The sequence below is a fragment of the Cervus elaphus genome, chromosome 1, assembly GCF_910594005.1.
Source record: "Cervus elaphus chromosome 1, mCerEla1.1, whole genome shotgun sequence".
Lineage (NCBI taxonomy): Eukaryota > Metazoa > Chordata > Mammalia > Artiodactyla > Cervidae > Cervus > Cervus elaphus.
Window position 1 is genome coordinate 59,780,049 of NC_057815.1, and position 18,988 is coordinate 59,799,036.

Consider the following 18,988-nt stretch of genomic DNA (forward strand, 5'->3'; position numbering starts at 1 on the left):
GATATCTTCTGAAGATATTTCTCTCTACAACTAAGAATCCAGGTCAAATGAAAGCAGTCCTCCTCTGATTTTAAGAGGCTGTTGGAGCTTGCTCAGCCTGTTATTAGCTATATCATTATCACTGCTATATGATATTGAAATTGAAACTTAGTCTATCATGTCTGCAGCCATGAAATGAAAAGACACTTGCTCTTTGGAAGAAAAGCTAAGACAAATCTAGACAGCATTTAAAAAGCAGAGACATTACTTTGCCCACAAAGTTCTGTCTAGTCAATCTATGGATTTTCCAGTAGTCATGTATGGATGTGAGAGTTGAACCATTAAGAAGGCTGAGCACTGAAGAATTGATGCTTTTGAACTGTGGTGTTGGAGAAGACTCTTGAGAGTCCCTTGGATTGCAAGGAGATTCATCCTAAAGGAAATCAGTCCTGAATATTCATTGGAAGGACTTACCCTGAAGTTGAACCTCCAGTTCTTTGGCCACCTAATGCAAAGAGCCAACTCATTAGAAAAGACCCTGATGCTGGGAAAGATTGAGGGCAGGAGGAGAAGGGGATGACAGAGGACAAGATGGTTGGATGGCATCACCGACTCAAATGACATGAGTTTGAGCAAGCTCCAGGAGAAATGGTGAAGGACAGGGAAGCCTGGAGTGCTGCAGTCCATGGGGTCACAAAAAGTCAGACACCAGTGAGTGACTGAACAACAACAACCACATCTACTTAGTAGCTGTGTCAGGAGGTGTGTCTATAGTATGCATTTTCCCAGGACCCTCCTTAAAGCCCCCAGAACCTCTTTATTCCTCAGGCTGTAGATGAGGGGGTTCAGGGCTGGGGTGACAATCGTGTAGAAGACAGAGATGATGTTGTCCTGCTTGGGGCTGTGGAGGGAACTGGGCAGAACATACATGAATGTGGCCGCTCCATAGAACATCCCGACCACAGTCAAGTGGGAAGAGCATGTGACCAGGCTTTCTGCCTCCCTTCATTTGAGGGCATGTGGAGCACAGTAAGTAGGATTAGTGTGTAGGAGGAAACAATGGCAGAAAGGGGGAGCAAGAGGAAAGTCACACCTGTCACATATACCATGAGTTCATATCTGGAAGTATCTGCACAGGCCAACTTCAACAGAGGTGGGATCTCACAAAGCAGGTGGCTGATCTGGGACATGCAGAAAGGGAAGTGCATGGTGTACAAGGTATGTCCTAGAGCACTTAGGGAAGACAGGACCAGGATGTGGCCACCATGAGCCAGCAGATCCTTGGCCTCATGAGGACCATGTAGTTCAGAGGATGGCAAATGGCCACATGCCTGTCACAGGCCATGAAGGCCAGTAGGAGGTCCTCTGCACCACCGAGGGTCAGTGCCAGGAACATCTGAAGGGCACAGCCCCCAAAGGAAATGGTGTTTTCACTGAGCAGAAAATCCATGAAGGCCTTGGGAGTGACAACAGATGTGAAGAGGCAGTCCATGAGAGAGAGCTGCCCAAGCAGGAGGTACATGGGCACATGGAGCCGGGCATCCATTGTGATGACCAGGAGCAGAAGGCCATTGCTGGTGAGGGCCAGCATGTACAGGACTGTGATTGTAGCACAGATCATCTCAGGAGACGCACTGTCATTCAGAATCCCCATCAATATGAAGCCACTTCCCAGGGTGGAGTTCCAGTGCTCCATTCTGTGTTGTTTCTTTAGTTATGTAGAACCAGATGGTCTTGATGAAAGCCTTTCTAAGGGAGATTACCCTAGTTTTGTGTTGTCTCACATCACTATGGAATTACCAATAAGAATTCCATGAGATGATATCTTTTCCTCTTGGTAGCTAGGTTTGCCTTCTGTCTTCTGAATTTATGAATCTTTTCATTAAATTATTATAAAGTATCCTATAAATTAGAAATAAGCATATTGGTCATAGCCTGTCATCTTTAAATAAGATAACCAAAAGAATGAACCCAAACAAATATCTTTATAAATAGATAAAATCATAGCTATCTTTCCAACAAAAAAATACTCTGCACATTGGATTTTAATTCAGTTGCTTTTCTGCTTTCAATTTCTTTGGGATTCCAATTCTGTTTTTTTCTGCTCCCCTAGACATGACATCTGGCTTCATTTTCCAGTCTCATTATTCTGAACAGTTTTCTCAACAGGGAACCTCTTGGCTCTTGGACCACTTGATCTCTTGTGTTCTTGAACTATCCTCACATCCTTGTTGAGCATACTGCTACTTTACGGAAGGGAAGGGAAGGGAAGAGGAATTCTGTGCATGACTGAATCACTGGGATAGTATAGATTTTGGAGGTACATATTCAGGAACAGTACAAAAGATGTTTGCCTATTTTCAGGTAATGATAAGATGTTTGCTCAGGAGGAATGAGGATAGAAACGAAGGTGATGCATGAGATTTGAAAAGATATGGCAAGGTATTTGTGTTTAGGGTACATGATAGAAGGGGTGAGTTATAAAAGAAGGGGATTTATAGAAATGGTCCAAAGCCATCCCATCACTTGAAAGTGAAAGTAAGATCTTGAACAAAAAAAAGACATCCTCTATCTTGTAGTATTAGCTGTATGAGGAAAGACGCTGATTCTGCTGAGTCCTGAATCTATGTGAAAGTACTGGTGGAAAGGTGTGAGCAGGGGACCAAGCGGTTTGTGGAACAGTGCTACTTAGTTTCCTCTACATGAATGCAGACCTTTCATAGTTGGATGGAAGACTCATGAGGCACTCTGGAAAGGAAGAGAATAATATTTCATCTTCCCTTTGTATCCTCTGCTCTGACCCCTCTGTCTTCAGTTTATGTCACCAACGTTGTCAACTTAGTGTTGGGACCTTTCAGTAGTTGGATGATAAAATCCTAAAATTAGAAGGCTTTTCCAATTGATCTAGTTCCTTTCATTCACTCCATAAAGATTTACTAAGCGCTTACAACAGACCAGGCACTATATTTGATGCTAGGGAAACTGCATGGATGTGAAAAGCCCATTACCTAAACACCTACACACATCTACTGGCAATGAAATACGAAGGAAAGTATAACATACTACGAGTCTATCTAAGTGAAGTATCAGGAAAGGAAACTTTATATGATCACTTCTATGTCACTTATACAAGCTACAGGCTGCAGACAAATATAAGGGGGCTAAGGAAAAAGGGGTCAGAGTGCAAAGCAGAGAGAGGAGACCGCACTATAAAGGTCAGAACGTTGAAGCAGTACAAGCACAAGTGTCCTCCTTGCACTTGTGCCACAGTGAAGTCTAGGCAAGAAGTCAACTAGAAAATCATCTTCTTGTAAAGCTGTTTCATCATTCTTTGGGGTCTGAGATCTTTCTCTGGCCTCATAAAACCAGGTCTATACGTTGAAACTAAGAAATAGTGACTGGAAGAACTTCTTTGCCCATTGGCAGAGACAAAAACATAAATTCAACGACAATTCTTAGTACAGTTCCTAGTATATATGTATCTTGAAATACTTTCCTTGAATTAAAAACAGGAATGGATATATTAATAAAGGGAAGAAAATAATTAACTGGTTATATTTATCCAGATTTATGCTCCAGGAATTTGGACAGGACTTAAAAGAAAAAGCAGGACTTAAGTAAAGTGGTGATTCTTAGGACTCAAGATCTTTTCTATCTGTCTTCCTCCCCTTGATTCAGAGCCCTGCTCTCCTTCCTTCCATTCTCTAGTTTGTCTCCAGTACAGTCATCTGAAGATAAATGCCAGAAAACATATAGTGTGCCTACACAGGATGAGCCCCCTTCTGGAAAACTGCTGGTGATGGGTGAATACCTCAGATCAAGGGAAGAGACTGGAAACCGAGATTAACAGAGGGGCATTGCTGAAATTATAGGAAATGGTCAGACAAAGCCAATGAAGAAGATGGAGTCAAAAATTTGGAATCATATCTTTATGTTATTACTCTGTATCACTGTTAGCATACTTTAAAATAGTCATTGACTTCAACTAGCTTTTTCTGTAGCATTGGACTTTAATATCAAGCAGGCATAGATCGAACAGGCACGTAAACTGATTTTAGATCATCCTCTTTTGAGATCCCAGTCTTTTATGGGTACACCTCAGACCATCTGAGGCCAGGATAATCTAGATCTAAAGGTAATACTGAGACTTTTACCAGGATGCCAGCATCAGGAAGTATAGGAACCCAGGTCTTGCCAGTGGAACAGATCAATTGTGGGTATATGTAAGGGTACCTAAAGTATAGAAGGGAATGGACGAGTTATAATGGCTGAGAGACTGAGAATCTAAGAAGCAGAGCAGTGAGGTCTTGACCATATATCTCAAGACCCAGATTCCACTCAATTTTCTTGAAACAAAGAAAGAGCCCTTACCTCACATGGGGAGAGGTTCAGCTGCCTGAGTACACCTACTGCCCTGGGAGTCATTTGAGGGATGAAGATGCTCAAGAAGATGAAGAAAGAGGTGATGGTTCTTCTGGCAGGGGAAGATGTAGGCAGGTGTACAGCTGTGACTGAAATCAGAGGTCAAAGACACCTCCAGTCACATTGCCAGTCCTCTCTGGGGGTGGAAATGGATGCCAACGAGAAGATGAGGGCCTAGGGCAGGATCCTGGGGAAGCAAGGAGCTAAATCTCTATGCACTTCTCTTGTCCATTCTCCTTGCAAGAAAGCCTTCAGAGCCTTGGCATCGTTCTTACAGAATTCTTGAGTCCAGGTACTCAGACTTTCAGGTATTTCTATCTTACTGGGAGCCACAAAAAAAGATGAGAAGGTATTTGACTAAAAAGGTATAAAAGGAGCTGCCCAATGGAGATTCTACACCAGCCTCACTGTCCCTGGGGCAACAGTGAGCTGGGGCCCTGTCCTGGGGGAGGCATCATGGTCTCATCCCCTCAGCTGACATGACTTCCCCTGAAAATGCTGCTCCAGGAAACAAAATTTTAATGACTCTCCCAGGCATATCTCCTGGCCTCCAACTCCAGCAAACTTTACCCACTAAATGAGCTCTAAGGCCTGAGGGCTATGCTGCCCTCACGTGGATTTACCGAGGCTGTTTCCAAAGTCCTAGTAAATAGACAGTGTCAGTGAATGACCTAAGAAGCAAGGGCCCCTGGTTAGCTCTCTTTCCAAATTACAAAGTGTATCTTGTGGGTTCTGTAAATGCTGCAGCTCCCCGTCTCCCATCTTGTGCCTCTAGCCTGGGCCATTATCAGCCAGAGAGAAATGAACTTTGTAGTGCTTCTGTTCATATCAGGCCTTCCTTCCTTGAGCTTTAATTAGTATCAAACTGATTTATTGAAACTTTCTAGACTTTTAAATTTTTTGTTTCTCCCTTTTTCTTTCACTAATTCATGAGCACACCTGTGTGCATGTTCCTGCTCTCAGGTCAAGTGGACTCAGCTGCTTCTAAGATAATGAATGATACAGCACCTGCCTCTATCCATCACTGCTTCAGTTCAGGCCATTCCCTCACCCAATTTTTTGCCAGGTCCTCCTCATTCTTTAGTCTCTCTTTAATCACTTATTTTTCCAGAAAATTCTGAAACTGCTGCTGAAGTTATATCTTTTTTCTTTCAATTTTAAGCAAATGAAAAATACATTTTTTATGTTCTGGTTATAAAAAGAATATGCTCAAGAAAATTATTGCAGAAGTACAACAAAAGAAATAAAATACAAGATTTTTTATTTTTCTCATAAAAGGATGTACCCAAAAGAAGGTTTTACACATGTGAAATGTAAGAGCACATTGTTCACAATTAAAAAAAAACAAACTGGAAACAAGCTTTATGTCCACCAACAGTGGAATAGATAAATATTCACACAAAAGAATATCATGCCCCAATCAAAACAAACGAACCAGAAGGACATACAACAAAACAAATAATTCAGCAATTTAATATTAAGTGGAAAAAAGAGCCCTAAAGATTATGTATCATGGTACTTCATTTATAAGGTTAAAAACTCAGATAAATTTTTTTTAATTGGTGGATAATTGTTTTACAATGTTGTGTTGCTTTCTGCTCTACAACAATGGGAATTAGTCGTAATTACACATATGAGCCTCCCTCCCTGCTCTCATCCCACCCCTCTGTGTCATCACCGGGCACCAGGCTGGGCTCCCTGTGTTATACAGTGGCTGCCCACTAGTCACCTATTCCACACATGATACTGTATATATGTCAGTACTACTTTCTCAATTAGTCCCACCCTTTCCTTCCCCAATGTGTCCACAATTCTGTTCTGTGTGCCTGTGTCCCTGTTTCTGTGCCGCGAACAGGGAGTTTTTTAAAATAAAAAGTACAGAAAACTTTTATAAGGAATAGGAATAACCTTTATAAGGTTAAAAACTCAGATAAAATCTTTTTAGAGGAATACTTGTGGATTCAGTAAAAACTGTAGAGAATAGAACAAAAGAGAATGACGGACATAGGATCTGGAATAACCAGTTACTACACTGAAGGGAATCAGAAAGAAGGATACTGTATTGAATTATTGAAGTATATAATTCAATATTAATACTTATTTAATTTTCTGAATTACACTATTATTAATTATTTGGGACTTAGTCATATTATATTAGAACTGGAAAGGAATTGAAATATTATATAATTTAATCCCATATTGATTTTATAAGTGGACTTATAATAGGATTCTTGCTGCCAACAGGAAATGACTAGATCATGGATAAAAAATGAATAACAAAACCACTGTCTGCAGGCACCTATCCAATGTCTCTTCTTCTCTGATGAGCAGTCTTTCAGTTCTAATCTTTTCACTATCCTTTTGCATTTGTCACTATTGAGTAGTTCTCATTTCTTCAGTCTTTTTCCTTCTTATATTTATGACACACCACTATAGCCAGATTCCCTTTACAGATCTTGGATTTTTATTAATTTTGTCATTCCATCTTTCAAGTTGGTTTTAATCTGGATGTTTCCAAATGAATAATTTCAGAGATAGAAGTCCCATAAGCACAATAGCAAGCAATAATGGAGATAGGGAGTGACTGGAAAAGGTGTTGTCTTAGACTGTATGTTCGGTGAAGGCCCTAGTGAGCTGACAGTTTTGTTGAGAATGAACTGTCAATATTGAGTACGAGTTAAGTGCACCAAGGCTGATTAGGAGAACATTCCAGATGCAGGGAATATCCAGTGCTAATGACTGGAGGTTGAATGCACTTTTCTTTTTGAGGAAGAAAAAGAAAGTCATTGAGGCTAGAATATAATGAATGTAGACCTCCCAGACATTTTAATAAAAAAGCTCAGTGTGAGTTAATTAAGAAAATTACAGAGATTAAAGCATTAGTTAGATAATATGATCAATAAGATTTCTTTAGACATTGAAATTTAAAAATTTAAAAAAAATTTTTTTTTTTAAATTGTGATCCTGTGTTCATGTAGCTTCTCTTGTGGCTCAGCTGGTAAAGAATCCGCCTGCAATGCAGGAGACCCAGGATCGATCCCTGGGTTGGGAAGATCTCCTGGAGAAGGCAACGGCTACCCACTCCAGTATTCTGGCCTGGAGAATTCCATGGACTGTATAGTCCATGACTAGGTGACTTTCATTTACTTAAAGTTATGCAGATTGCCAAGTTTAATTTTCCATTTAATCATTGTCTTTCTCCTAAAAGGAAGGCATGACCACGCAGTTTTCCATAGTGGCTGCACGAATTTACATTCCCATCAGCAGTGTAGGAGGATTCCTTTTTCTCCACACCCTCTCCAGCATTTGTTCTCTGTAGACTTTTTAATGATGGCCATTTTGACCAGTGTGAGGTGACTTCTCATAGTTTTGATTTGCATTTCTCAAATAACTAGCAGTGTTGGGTCTCTTTTCAGGTGCCAATTGGCCAACTGTCTGGTGGCACTAGTGGTAAAAAATCCACCTGCCAGTGCAGGAGATTCATGTGACCCAGGCTCAATCCCTGGGTCAAGAAGATCCCCTGGAGTAGGAAATGGCAACCCACTCCAGTATTCTCACTTGGAAAATTCCATGAACAGAGGAGCCTGGTGGGCTACAGTCCATAGGGCTATGCTCAGATGGACACGACTGAACATACACACGCACAGTGACTGTGACTGTCTTCTTTAGAGGAACATCTGTTTAGGTCTTCTACTCATTTTTTGATTGGGTTTTTTTTGTTTGTTTGTTATTGAGTTGGTTGAGCTGTTTGTGTGTTTTGGAAATTAAGCTCTTGATTCCATCATTTGCAAATATTTTTCCCAGTCCATAGGTTTTCATTTTGTTCATGGTTTCCTCTGCGGTGCAAAAGTTTGTGAAATATTTCTTCTTTTTTTAGGTTTTGAAAGAGTTACCTCTTAAAAGAGTTATATTTGTGTTATCTTGTGAATTTCAAGTTTTTTTAAGAAAGGCATTAAGTTACACATATTTTGAGGTTCTGGGCACAGTGTTTTCATAGGGTAGGCATTCAGTGAATATTTGTAGAGAAGAAAATCAACTGAGGTAAACAAGGCAAGGAAAGAAAAGGATGAAGCTAGTAGAGCTATTGTTGTATATCACAGTGCTCAAAGTACTTTTTCAAAGTGTCAAAAATCATTGCCTCTGAATGTTGACTATCTTCCAGCCAGTTTGCTCAGAGTTCCCTTCACATCCTTGTTCCTCAGGCTGTAAATTATGGGGTTCAGCATTGAAGTCATAACTGAATAGAACAAAGAAATGACCTTATCCCTTTCATTCATTGTCTTGGAATTGGGTCTCATGTAGGCAAATATTCCAGAGCCGTAGTAGAGAACCACAACAGTGAGATGGGAGCTACAGGTAGAGAACACTTTGAGCCTCCCCTCCCCTGACTGCATCCGGATCACAGTGGCGATAATATGCCAGTAAGAGACCAGGATGAGGGAGACAGGAGACAGGAGAACAATCACACCCATTGAAAAGAGGGCCACTCCAGCATTGTAGGTGTCTGCAGAAGCCAGCTTCAGGAGTGCAGCAGGTTCACAAAAATAATGATTAATTATGTTCTGTCCCTGGTAGGGGAGACAGAGTGTAAATGCACTGTCCACTGAACATACAAATGCCCCACTGATCCAGGACACTGTGGCCAACTGGACACAAACCCTCTGGGTCATGAGAGTAGAATAGTGTAGGGGCCTGCAGACTGCCACATAACGGTCATAGGACATCATCGCCAGAAGAGCACACTCTGTACACCCTGCTAGGAGGAAGACAACTATGTGCAGTGAGCACCCAGCAAAGGAAATGGCTTTCTTTTTTACAAGGAAGTGGATCAACATCTGGGGAACGATGCTTGTAGAGAAACAAAGATCAACAAAGGACAAGTTTTTGAGGAAGAAGTACATGGGAGTGTGAAGTCGAGGGTCAGTTTGGATAAGGATTATTATGAGCAAGTTTCCAAAAACAGAGAGAAGGTAAATGATCAGGAAAACACAGAACAGCAAGATTTGGATCTTTGGATCCTGTGAAAGTCCCAGCAAGGTAAATTCAAGCACAAAAGTTTGGTTTCCTTCTCCCATTGATGTATATCCCTGTTTACCTGTCATCAGAAGGAGAATAGATGTATTCTGAATGTTTGATTTCACAAGCTTTATAAACAAGTGCAATGTTAACAAGTGTACCTTGGGGACTCTTTGCTTCCAGCTGCTTCCTACAATGTGCCAGTTAGCATTAGAATGCATATTGTCATTTTCACTAATTTATATAGCTTTTTAAGCCCAGTTTTCCTTGCTTGATCCACTTGGTAGTCTGAGTATCACAGTCTATACAGTTTCTTGACAATTCCTGACAAGGTAATTTACAATTGCTAAATAAAATATATTACAGGTATTGTCTTTGTTTTGATTTCATTTTTTCACCTCAAAAATATTTTGTACTTGCAGACTCAGCAGTCTAAGAATGAGATGAACTTGTTTAATCAATAAAAACCACTCACTTTTTATATTTCAAAATTTAAAAAATAGGGGTCAATGTCTGCCGGAGCCTGCCGGCAAACGAACTGGTCAAGAACGCAATCACCAGAGTACCTAGGAAAAAGAAGACTCAGAAAGAGAAAGATGGGGTTGAGAGGGACGGAGTCCGCTTGCGTCTGACTCCGCCAACTTTATTGAAGACTACCACACCTATATATATGCTAACAGGAGTTACTAAGAATAGATCGAGGGTTTTGCATACGTGCAGAGCTACAGATGTTTTAAATTCCCACACTTAAGATCAGTAAAGCATTAATTACCCTAGCGCCCAACATGATTAAGATCATTAGAACATTAGATAGAAAACAGGCTTCATCAATAGAACATTAGATGGAAAACAGGTTTCAGGCATGATGAGCTTATCAGCACCAGAAAAACAGGCAAAAAGGTCACCGGTGTGTTTTTTCCCTGAAGGAGACAAATGCCAGTCTATACTTTAACAAGAAGGGGTGGCAGGACAAAGAGAGACCTTTTGATCTCTCTTAGAGCCGTAAGGGGCCTGTACATTCAGGCCGGCTCCCTGCAAATGTCAAATTTGTCCATAATACTCCCAAAACATGGCTTGGGAGTTCAAATAGATAAATCATTATTATTAATTCTTGCATTTTTTCATTGTGTTTTTATAAAGAGGCTTAAGTAGCAATCCAAACAGGACAAGGAAGAAAAGAGGAAGTTATGACCATGGACTATAATCCTGACCCTTATACAAACATTTCACATGATAAAGAGGAACTTCTGAACTGAATATTACACAGCCCTGTCACACAATTTCAGCTCACCTCAGACCTCAGGTTTAGCCATGGTGGACAGTTCTGACTCCCCTGGCACCACAGACAATTTACCTCAGGGACCCCTGCTGTCTTTCAGCATTCTGCCCACAGTGTTGGAAGCATGGGTAAGTTAATGTCCCAGAGGCAACCTTTAACCAATGGACAATGGGAATTGATGAATAAGTGCACCAGACATTTCTGGGAGGCATCTGTATGCTTCTTAGAAGTTGAGCTCTATATAGTTAAGCCCCCATTGTTTATTACTCCTACTGTTATTATTATTTCCTCTAAAGAGCTTTTTTAAGAGTTTTTTTCCTAATCACCATTCCTCATGAAGCCATCCCTGGGATCAGTTTTCAAATAAACTGTACCCAAGCTCTTTTCTCAGGCTCTGCTTTCAAGGACCTAAAGTAAGAGAGAAAGTACAGAACCTGATATGGAAGCCTAATGAAGGCAATGCTGATAGGCTGCCTTCTGCAGCCGGGGAGTCCCAGCTGTGTCTGCCGATAGTAAATAACACGTCCTGGGTGCTAGCAGGGCCAACGCGCATCAAGGTCAGTTTGAGTTTGGTACCACTGGTGACCATACAATTACCATAAATTTACCTTTAACATTCAGGTTACTGGATTAGACTTGCAACTTAGAAGATTTTGTGAGAGATATAGGAGCCTAACTATTGTGTCAAGGATCTTGACAAGTATGCTGGGTACTAGAGCATGCTTTCAAGTTGTGGTGCTAGAGAAGACTCTTGAGAGTCCCTTGGACTGCAAGATCAAACCAGTCAATCCCAAAGGAAATCAACCCTGAACATTCATTGGAAGGACTGATGCTGAAGCTGAAGTTCCAATACTTTGGCCACCAGATGCAAAGAGCTGATTCATTGGAAAAGACCCTGATGCTGGCAAAGACTGAGACCAAGAGGAGAAGGTGGCGACAGAGGATGAGATGGCCGGATGGCATCACTGACTCAATGGATATGAGTTTGAGCAAATTCCAGGAGACAGTGAAGGACAAGGAAGCCTGGCATGCTGCAGTCCATGGGATCACAAAGAGTAGGACATGACTTAGTGACTGAACAACAACAGAGCATGCTACTACTAACACTACTAATAATAATGAAAAAACAAAAAACAAAAAAGCAATGGTATCTTATAGATTTAAATTACTGAAAATCCATTTTAGGGCTGGCTTCAGGTGAGGTTCTATCCAAACCCTCAACATGTTTCCTTATAGTCTTCCACATAGTCCTCATCCTAACTATGAGGGATGCACGATTTCTTGCTCTCATCTAATCAGAAAAATAAAGTTTCTTTGCAACAGCTTTCTCATCAAAGGTACTAAGATAAAGTCTGATGTGTAATAGAGTCAGATTCCCTGCAAAAATATGTATCCCCAAAAGAAATCAGGAAATTTTGAGCAAAGAAAAAAGGATATTAAAAAGATAACCAACAAATATCCAATTCACCTGTACATCTTCCATTTTGTTTTATAATACATGCCAGACTCTAATGCAAAAAATCTGAGAAATAGAACACAAACAGTGACAAAACATAATGGAAGAGAAAGTACAAAGAATTTTTTTTTGGTCTTGGAATGAGAAAAAAAATAATCATGATACCAAATCCATTAGCCATGAAGGAATAGGCATCTGATCACATTTGTTGCCTTATTTACTCAACAGGTAATTATCAAGTGTCACTTTCTAAAATAAAATTCCCCCAGAAATCACATTACTTTTAAAGAACCATTAACAAAGGCAAGAATCTTCATTTTTGTCTTTTGGAAGTGATAATACAATTTGAATTTCTTTTCTTATATTTGATTTTGATTTTGCCTTCATTTATGATAAACAAATATGTTAAAACATCCTTTGTATTAAAATGTACACAGACACAGATACACAACAGCCTTTCTTTGGTTCTACTGTCCTTTCTAGCCATTGCCTAATTTTTCTCATTTTGCTGCCAAACTTTCCAATCATTCTCTTTCATTGCCAAATATATGCATGACTGAAAGTTCCCATCCATTTTCCTTTTTAATTATTTTCAGTATAATTCCTACTCCTGTGATTCTACTGAAAAACTATTCCAAACTCTCCCATAATTTGAGACTCAACCCTTTTGGGTGCATTCTTCATTTCTCTGTTTTTGGCACTGTTTGGTAGTCTTCCTCCTTGAAACTCTTTTCCATTGGGTTCTGTTAAATCCATATATAATTTCCTGAATCTGAAGTCTGTATTAATTTGATTTTGTCTCATATATATTTCAGCTGTTAGGTTAAGTTGGAGAAAAAGCACAACAAATGCCAAAGTTTCTTATTACAGCCAATGCCTCCACAAATCGTGGTCTCTTTTCTTTACTTTTTCCTTGTGTCTTTCCAATATTCCCATCATAAATAGGGAAACATTATTCCTCTCAAGTTCTCTGCCCTAACCCAACTAAGGTCAACCTCACCACTCAGGATTTTCTCCGTGACTGTATAACAGAAAAATGAAAATGTCAACATAAATAGGTTCAACTGCTCACCTCTTCACATCCTTACATCTGTGTAATAATTCACCCTTTCCTCTCAGCAGAAGAGTTGTCTTAGCTATAGTAAGGGGATTCCCTTGTGCTTGTAATGTCAAATATTTCTTCTCTGGTTATTTTTCCAACATAACCTCTTTTTGTTCTCCTTCTACTTTCCCCATCTTTTGTGCTACTGGTTTCTCCTTCTAACAAAGGAATTTTATCTATTTCTTCTCCTCTCTAAGCTTCTTGAGATAATATTTTTAATCTCTCCAATAAATCTATTTGCACAATTCAAAGAGACCTTTCAATGCTCAAGTATATTAATTGTGCTTGTGATTGTCTTGTGTGATCACTCAGTCATATGTACAACTATGAATACTCTCAAAGCCATATTCTCCCTTGCCTTCTCTTAGACCTTCTTTCTCCCAATGACACCTCCTTTTCTTTTCCTTATCATACTTTTCTTTTGCCCATCATTTAGTATCGGCATTTTCCTCTTTTCTTCACTTTCTGAAGCCATAGACTCTCTGCGAGATCTCACCTACTCTTCTGACCTTGGCTATCATTTAACTGTTGATGGCTTCTAAATCTCTCTAAGCAACTGAGTCATTTTCTTTCAAAGTTCTGATTCACATATCAAACTTCCTACTGAACCTCACTGACAAATTCCTTTTATATATAATAGAAATAATAATAGCAATAGTAATGATTATCATTATGATGTTACAGTGATGGAATAAGTCTTGTGGACAGACAACTTGATTTGGACCTGAGCTCTAAAGGTCATATTGAGCAAGTTATTTATGCCACATAAGCTTTTGTTTCTGCATCTATAAGATAAGGATATTAGTATCTATTACAGGAATTAGATTAAATTATTTATAAATACACAGTTATTATTTGGTGTACATTAGGTTTAATTATCTAGAATAATAGTAAATATTCATGACTTAATGCACACATATGGACCAGTTACTTCACATACATTTTCTTGTTTAACTTTTAAGATAGCCAAACTTGAAACTACGATCTCTCTCTTCTTTTTTTTCTATAAATACTCCTTTCTTTCCCTTATATTGGTAAAACTACTAAGACAGATTTTCAGATTGAAAATTGGAGTCCTTTTCTGTTTTTTTTTTTCCTTTCCATCAATTTGACAATTGAAATAGTCACTGGTTTTATCTCAGGAGATCTCAAATCTCTCTCCTCCTCTCAATTGCTAATATCACCAACCTATTTTCTGACCTCATAATTTCTACTTATTATATCTCTATGACTTCTCTGCCTCCTTTATTGCTCTTTCAAACAATAATCTTCAGAAAATGCTAACTGTACCATTTTCAACTCCCCATTAAACCAATTTAATAATTCTTCATTGTTTATAGATTTAAATCTAATGTATAATCAGGTTCTAGAGCATCTCTGCTTGACTGGGAGATGTCTGCAAGGTCACCTCTCCTTGCTTGCTAACTCTCACCCGTGACGTTCATACCTAAAGGTACGTGAACCTGGGCCTTTGCCTGCACCCTTTCCTCTATGTAACTTCACTTCTTACTCGATCAAGGAGGTATACTCCTTGTCATTCTCCATTATCCTCCTCTAACGGCTTCACCCAAGCTTCCATGCACGCCATTAAGCTGAGTTGCTATTTTCCATTTCTCTGCTTCTCTAGGTTTTATCCCGACAACTATTAATACATCTTTTCTATCACATAATATATACTTGCTTTCAAGTCACTCCGTTTTTTTCTATTTTTTTTTTTCATTTATTTTTATTAGTTGGAGGCTAATCACTTTACAACACCACAGTGGGTCTTGTCATATATTGACATGACGGTTTTTTCTATTTTGAAGAGAAATACCACCAGTTATTTTATCCCCACTGCTTGACACAGATAAGTTTTTCAATAAATATCTGTTAGACAAATCAATAAATCAATATGTGCATGTTTATCCCATGTGCATATTATCACATATACAAATTTACATATATTTACACTCATATACCTAAACCTGAATACTCACACAACTAGAAACAATAAAATGAATTAATATCTATTAGCATTGGTACCCACAGAAATGACCAGCAAGAAAAACAAGGCATGTGCACCTGGGCTTGGGAGTAGGTAAAGTTGTAAAAACAAAAGATTTTTTCTTCCTTCCTTGAGTTCAAGAAGAAGCAAATATTATAAATTGGACAAACCCTTTACCTTCCATAAGACAGAGATGCTAGAGCAAGGTTGTGGGTCTTATGGTAACAGAAGTCCTCAAGTAGTTGTTGTATTCATCTCCAGATCCAAGAACTTTCAAAATTAAAATAAAAAAACAGGTTTCCTGTAACTTTATACCTGTGGTAATAGGAAAAGCACAAGGGGATGAGAGCACAGAGTCAGCCAAGGACAGGGGGTATGTGGCAGGCTCCAGCTCTCAGAAGATAAGGCTGTTCTGGGAGATTATCATCCTACAGATTTCAGGGTAAAATCCTCAATTTTTTTTTCAGTGTAGAATCTGATCCCTGCCAGCATCTTGAAACAGGATTTCTATGCTGGTTTTATGTAAGGACAGTTAAAGAGAAGGCCGCCACAAAAAGAAGAAAAAGAGAAAGAGACAAAGGAAGAAAGGAAGCGAGGAAGGAAGAGAAGGAGAGATTAAGGTAGGCGGCACTGAAGAGAAAAAGCCAAGTCTCTCCAAACCGCAAAAATGTCTAAAGAGATGCAGCCTCCTCTGACCTGCTGGACTGAGCACACAGCAATGGAGTCAGTGGAGAGGGCATCAAGGGCTGAATACAGGGCAGCGAAATCTGCAGTTTGAAGATCAAAATCCCATTTGGCATTTCTCACTGGATTTTTATTTCCCCATCCTAAATCTTTGCCAACCACTAGTCTCAAAGACCTGAACCTAAATTCCCGAAGGGCTTGAACAGTGACTTTTCCTGGGAGGAAGTCATTAAAATTAAGGCCCTGAGAGCTGACATAAACAATGCATTCCCATGAGTCTGACTTTGTAAGATATTTTGAAGCCGCTTATATTATGTTTGTAGACACAGATTGGAATCTTTGTGTCTCCCCTGATTTCAACTTCTATTTAACAGAGACCAAACTTTAAATGGACATGTCGAATACAACATAAGTACACGTGTTGTTTAACCTAGTACTTCCATTCCTAGATATCCAACAGAAATTAAAGCCTCTGCTTATACAAAAGCTTGTAACTGTTCTTATCAGCTTTATTCAGCTAGCCAAAAGCTTGGAAAAAAACCAACTGTGCATCAACAGATGAATGCACAAATAAACTAGCGTATTCTTATGGAGCATCCATTTAACAGAATAGTACTCAGGAGAAAATAGAAAATAATAGAGTATTGATAAATGCAACATCATGGTTGAATCTCAAAAACATTGTGCTGAACAAATGAAACTAGATTGGCTTAAATGAAAGAATCGGGGGGGGGGGGGATTGTAAAGTCTTTGAAGCAATCAGAGGCCAGAGGTCACAAGACCATAAAATAGTCAAAAATAAAAGTTGAGATCTCCAAGAAAAGATAAACCAAGTTGATCGCCAGTGGCAGAGCCACTATTATTTTATGCGCACTTGAAAAGAATGTGTATTAGATGGACTATTCTTTCTATATCTATTAAGTTCATTAAGTCAAATGTGTCATTTAAGGCCAATATGTATTTACTGATTTTCATAAATTAGTATGAATAATTTGTACATTGAGGTAAGTGGGGTACTAAAATTTCCTACTATTATTGTATTACTGTCAATTCCTTCCTTTATGTCTGTTCATTTTTGCTTATATATTTAGTTCTCCTATGTTGGGTTTATAATATATCCTCTTGGATCTTCTCTTTATGACAATATAATGACTTCCATTTTAATTTGTTGCTATCTTTGTTTTAAAGTCTATTTTGTTTCATATGAGTATTGTAATACCAGCTTTCTGTTTCCATTTGTATGAAATATCTTCTTCCCCATGCTTTTACTTTCAATCTTTGTGTGTATATATGTGAGAAGAGTCTCTCATAGGTAGAGAATATAGATGGGTCTGTATTTTTTATGCATTAATTCATCCTATGTCTTTTGATTGGAGCATTTCATTGTTTCACATTTAAAGTGGATATTGATATGTATGTACTTTATTTCCATTTTGTTAAATGTTTTCTGGTTGTTTTTATGGTTCTTCACTACTTTTTCTTCTCTTGGTCTCTTCCTTGTGGTTTGATTTTTTTTTTTTAAGTGTTTTGTGTGAGTTCCTTTGCCTTTATTTTTGGTGTATCTACTGTAGGTTTGTAATTGGTGATTGCTATTAGGTTCATGAATATACATTGTTGTTGTTCAGTCACTAAGTCATGTTGAACTCTTTGCAATCCCACAGACTGCAGCATACCAGGCTCCCCTGTCCTTCATTATCTCCTGGAGTTTGCTCAGATTCATGTTCATTGAGTTGGTGATGCTTATCTAACCATCTCATCCTTGCCACCCCTTCTCCTTTTGCCTTTAATCTTCCCCAGCATCAGGGTCTTTGCCAGTGAGTCACCTCTTCATATCAGGTGGCCAAAGTATTGGAGCTTCATTTTCAGCATCAATCCCTCCAATGAATATTCAGGGTTGATTTCATTTAGGATTGACTGGTTGGATCTCCTTGCAGTCCAAGGGACTCTCAAGAGTCTTCTACAACACCACAGTTCGAAAGTATCAATTCTTCAGTGCTCATTCTCTTGTATGGTCCATCTCTCACATCCATACATGACTACTGGAAAAACTGTCTCTTTGACTATATGAACCTTTGTCTGCAAAGTGATGTTTCAACTTTTTAATATGTTGTCTAGGCTTGTCCTAGCTTTTCTTCCAAGGAGCAAGCATCTTTTAATTTCATGGCTACAGTCACCGTGAATACACACACACACACACACACACACACACACACACACACACACACATGTTTATTTTAAGCTGATAATCAACTTTGAATGCATTCTAAAAGCACTACATTTTTACTGTTCCTAATGTTACATGTTTTTAACATCATATTTTGCATCTATTTTTGTGTGTGTGTCCCTTAACTGCTTATTGCAGTTATAATTTTACTACTTCTGTCTTTTAACCTTCATAGTAGTTTTATTAAGTGGCTTATCCACCACCAATGGATCTCTACCAATGAGATTTTTTTCTTTTGTTTATTTCCTTATTTCTAGTGATTCTTTTTTTTTTTTCTTTTTTCCACTTGAAGATTTACTAACATTTCATGTAAGGCCAATTTAGCAGTAATAATCTTTTTCACTTTTTGCTTGTCTGGGAAACTCATTTATCTCTCCCTCAAATCTGAATGATAATCTTGCCAAGTAGAGTATTCTTGGTGGCAATTTTTTTTTTTCTTTCCAGCACTTTAAACACATCATGCCACTCCCTTCTGGCCTGCAGCTTCTGCTAAAAAATCAGCTGATTTTTCAGTCTTCACTGGTATCAGTCTTATCAATATTTCCTTGTATGTAACTAGTTGTTTTTCTTTGCTGCCTTTAAATTTCTCTCTTTATCTTTAATTTTTGCCATTTTAGTTATGATATGTCTTTTGTGGTTCATTTCAAGTTTATCTTGTTTGGGACTCTCTGTGATTCCTGGACCTAGATATGCTTCCTTCCCCTGGTTAAAGAAGTTTTTAATCATTAGTTTTTCAAATAAGTTGATCTCCCTTTTACTCTCTCTTATGCTTCTGGGACTCCTAAAATGTAAATGTTAGTTTGCTTGACTTTATGACTTCGGGGATCTTCACTTAAAAA

At 38.7% G+C, this 18,988-nt stretch overlaps 2 protein-coding genes and 1 pseudogene across 2 annotated transcripts in view; 1 reads left to right on the forward strand and 2 right to left on the reverse strand.

Annotated features, from left to right (window-relative positions):
- The window catches only part of LOC122694965 (interferon-induced very large GTPase 1-like), a 1,416,129-nt gene that overhangs the window by 12,298 nt on the left and 1,384,843 nt on the right, over positions 1–18,988 (forward strand). The gene's annotated exons all lie outside the window — the stretch shown is intronic.
- On the reverse strand, positions 748–1,675 carry LOC122695196 (annotated as a pseudogene).
- On the reverse strand, positions 8,553–9,494 carry LOC122695313 (olfactory receptor 2D3-like). The gene has a single exon (XM_043905061.1). It carries the CDS (start codon positions 9,474–9,476, stop codon positions 8,553–8,555), a length of 924 nt encoding a protein of 307 aa, XP_043760996.1. The 5' UTR covers positions 9,477–9,494.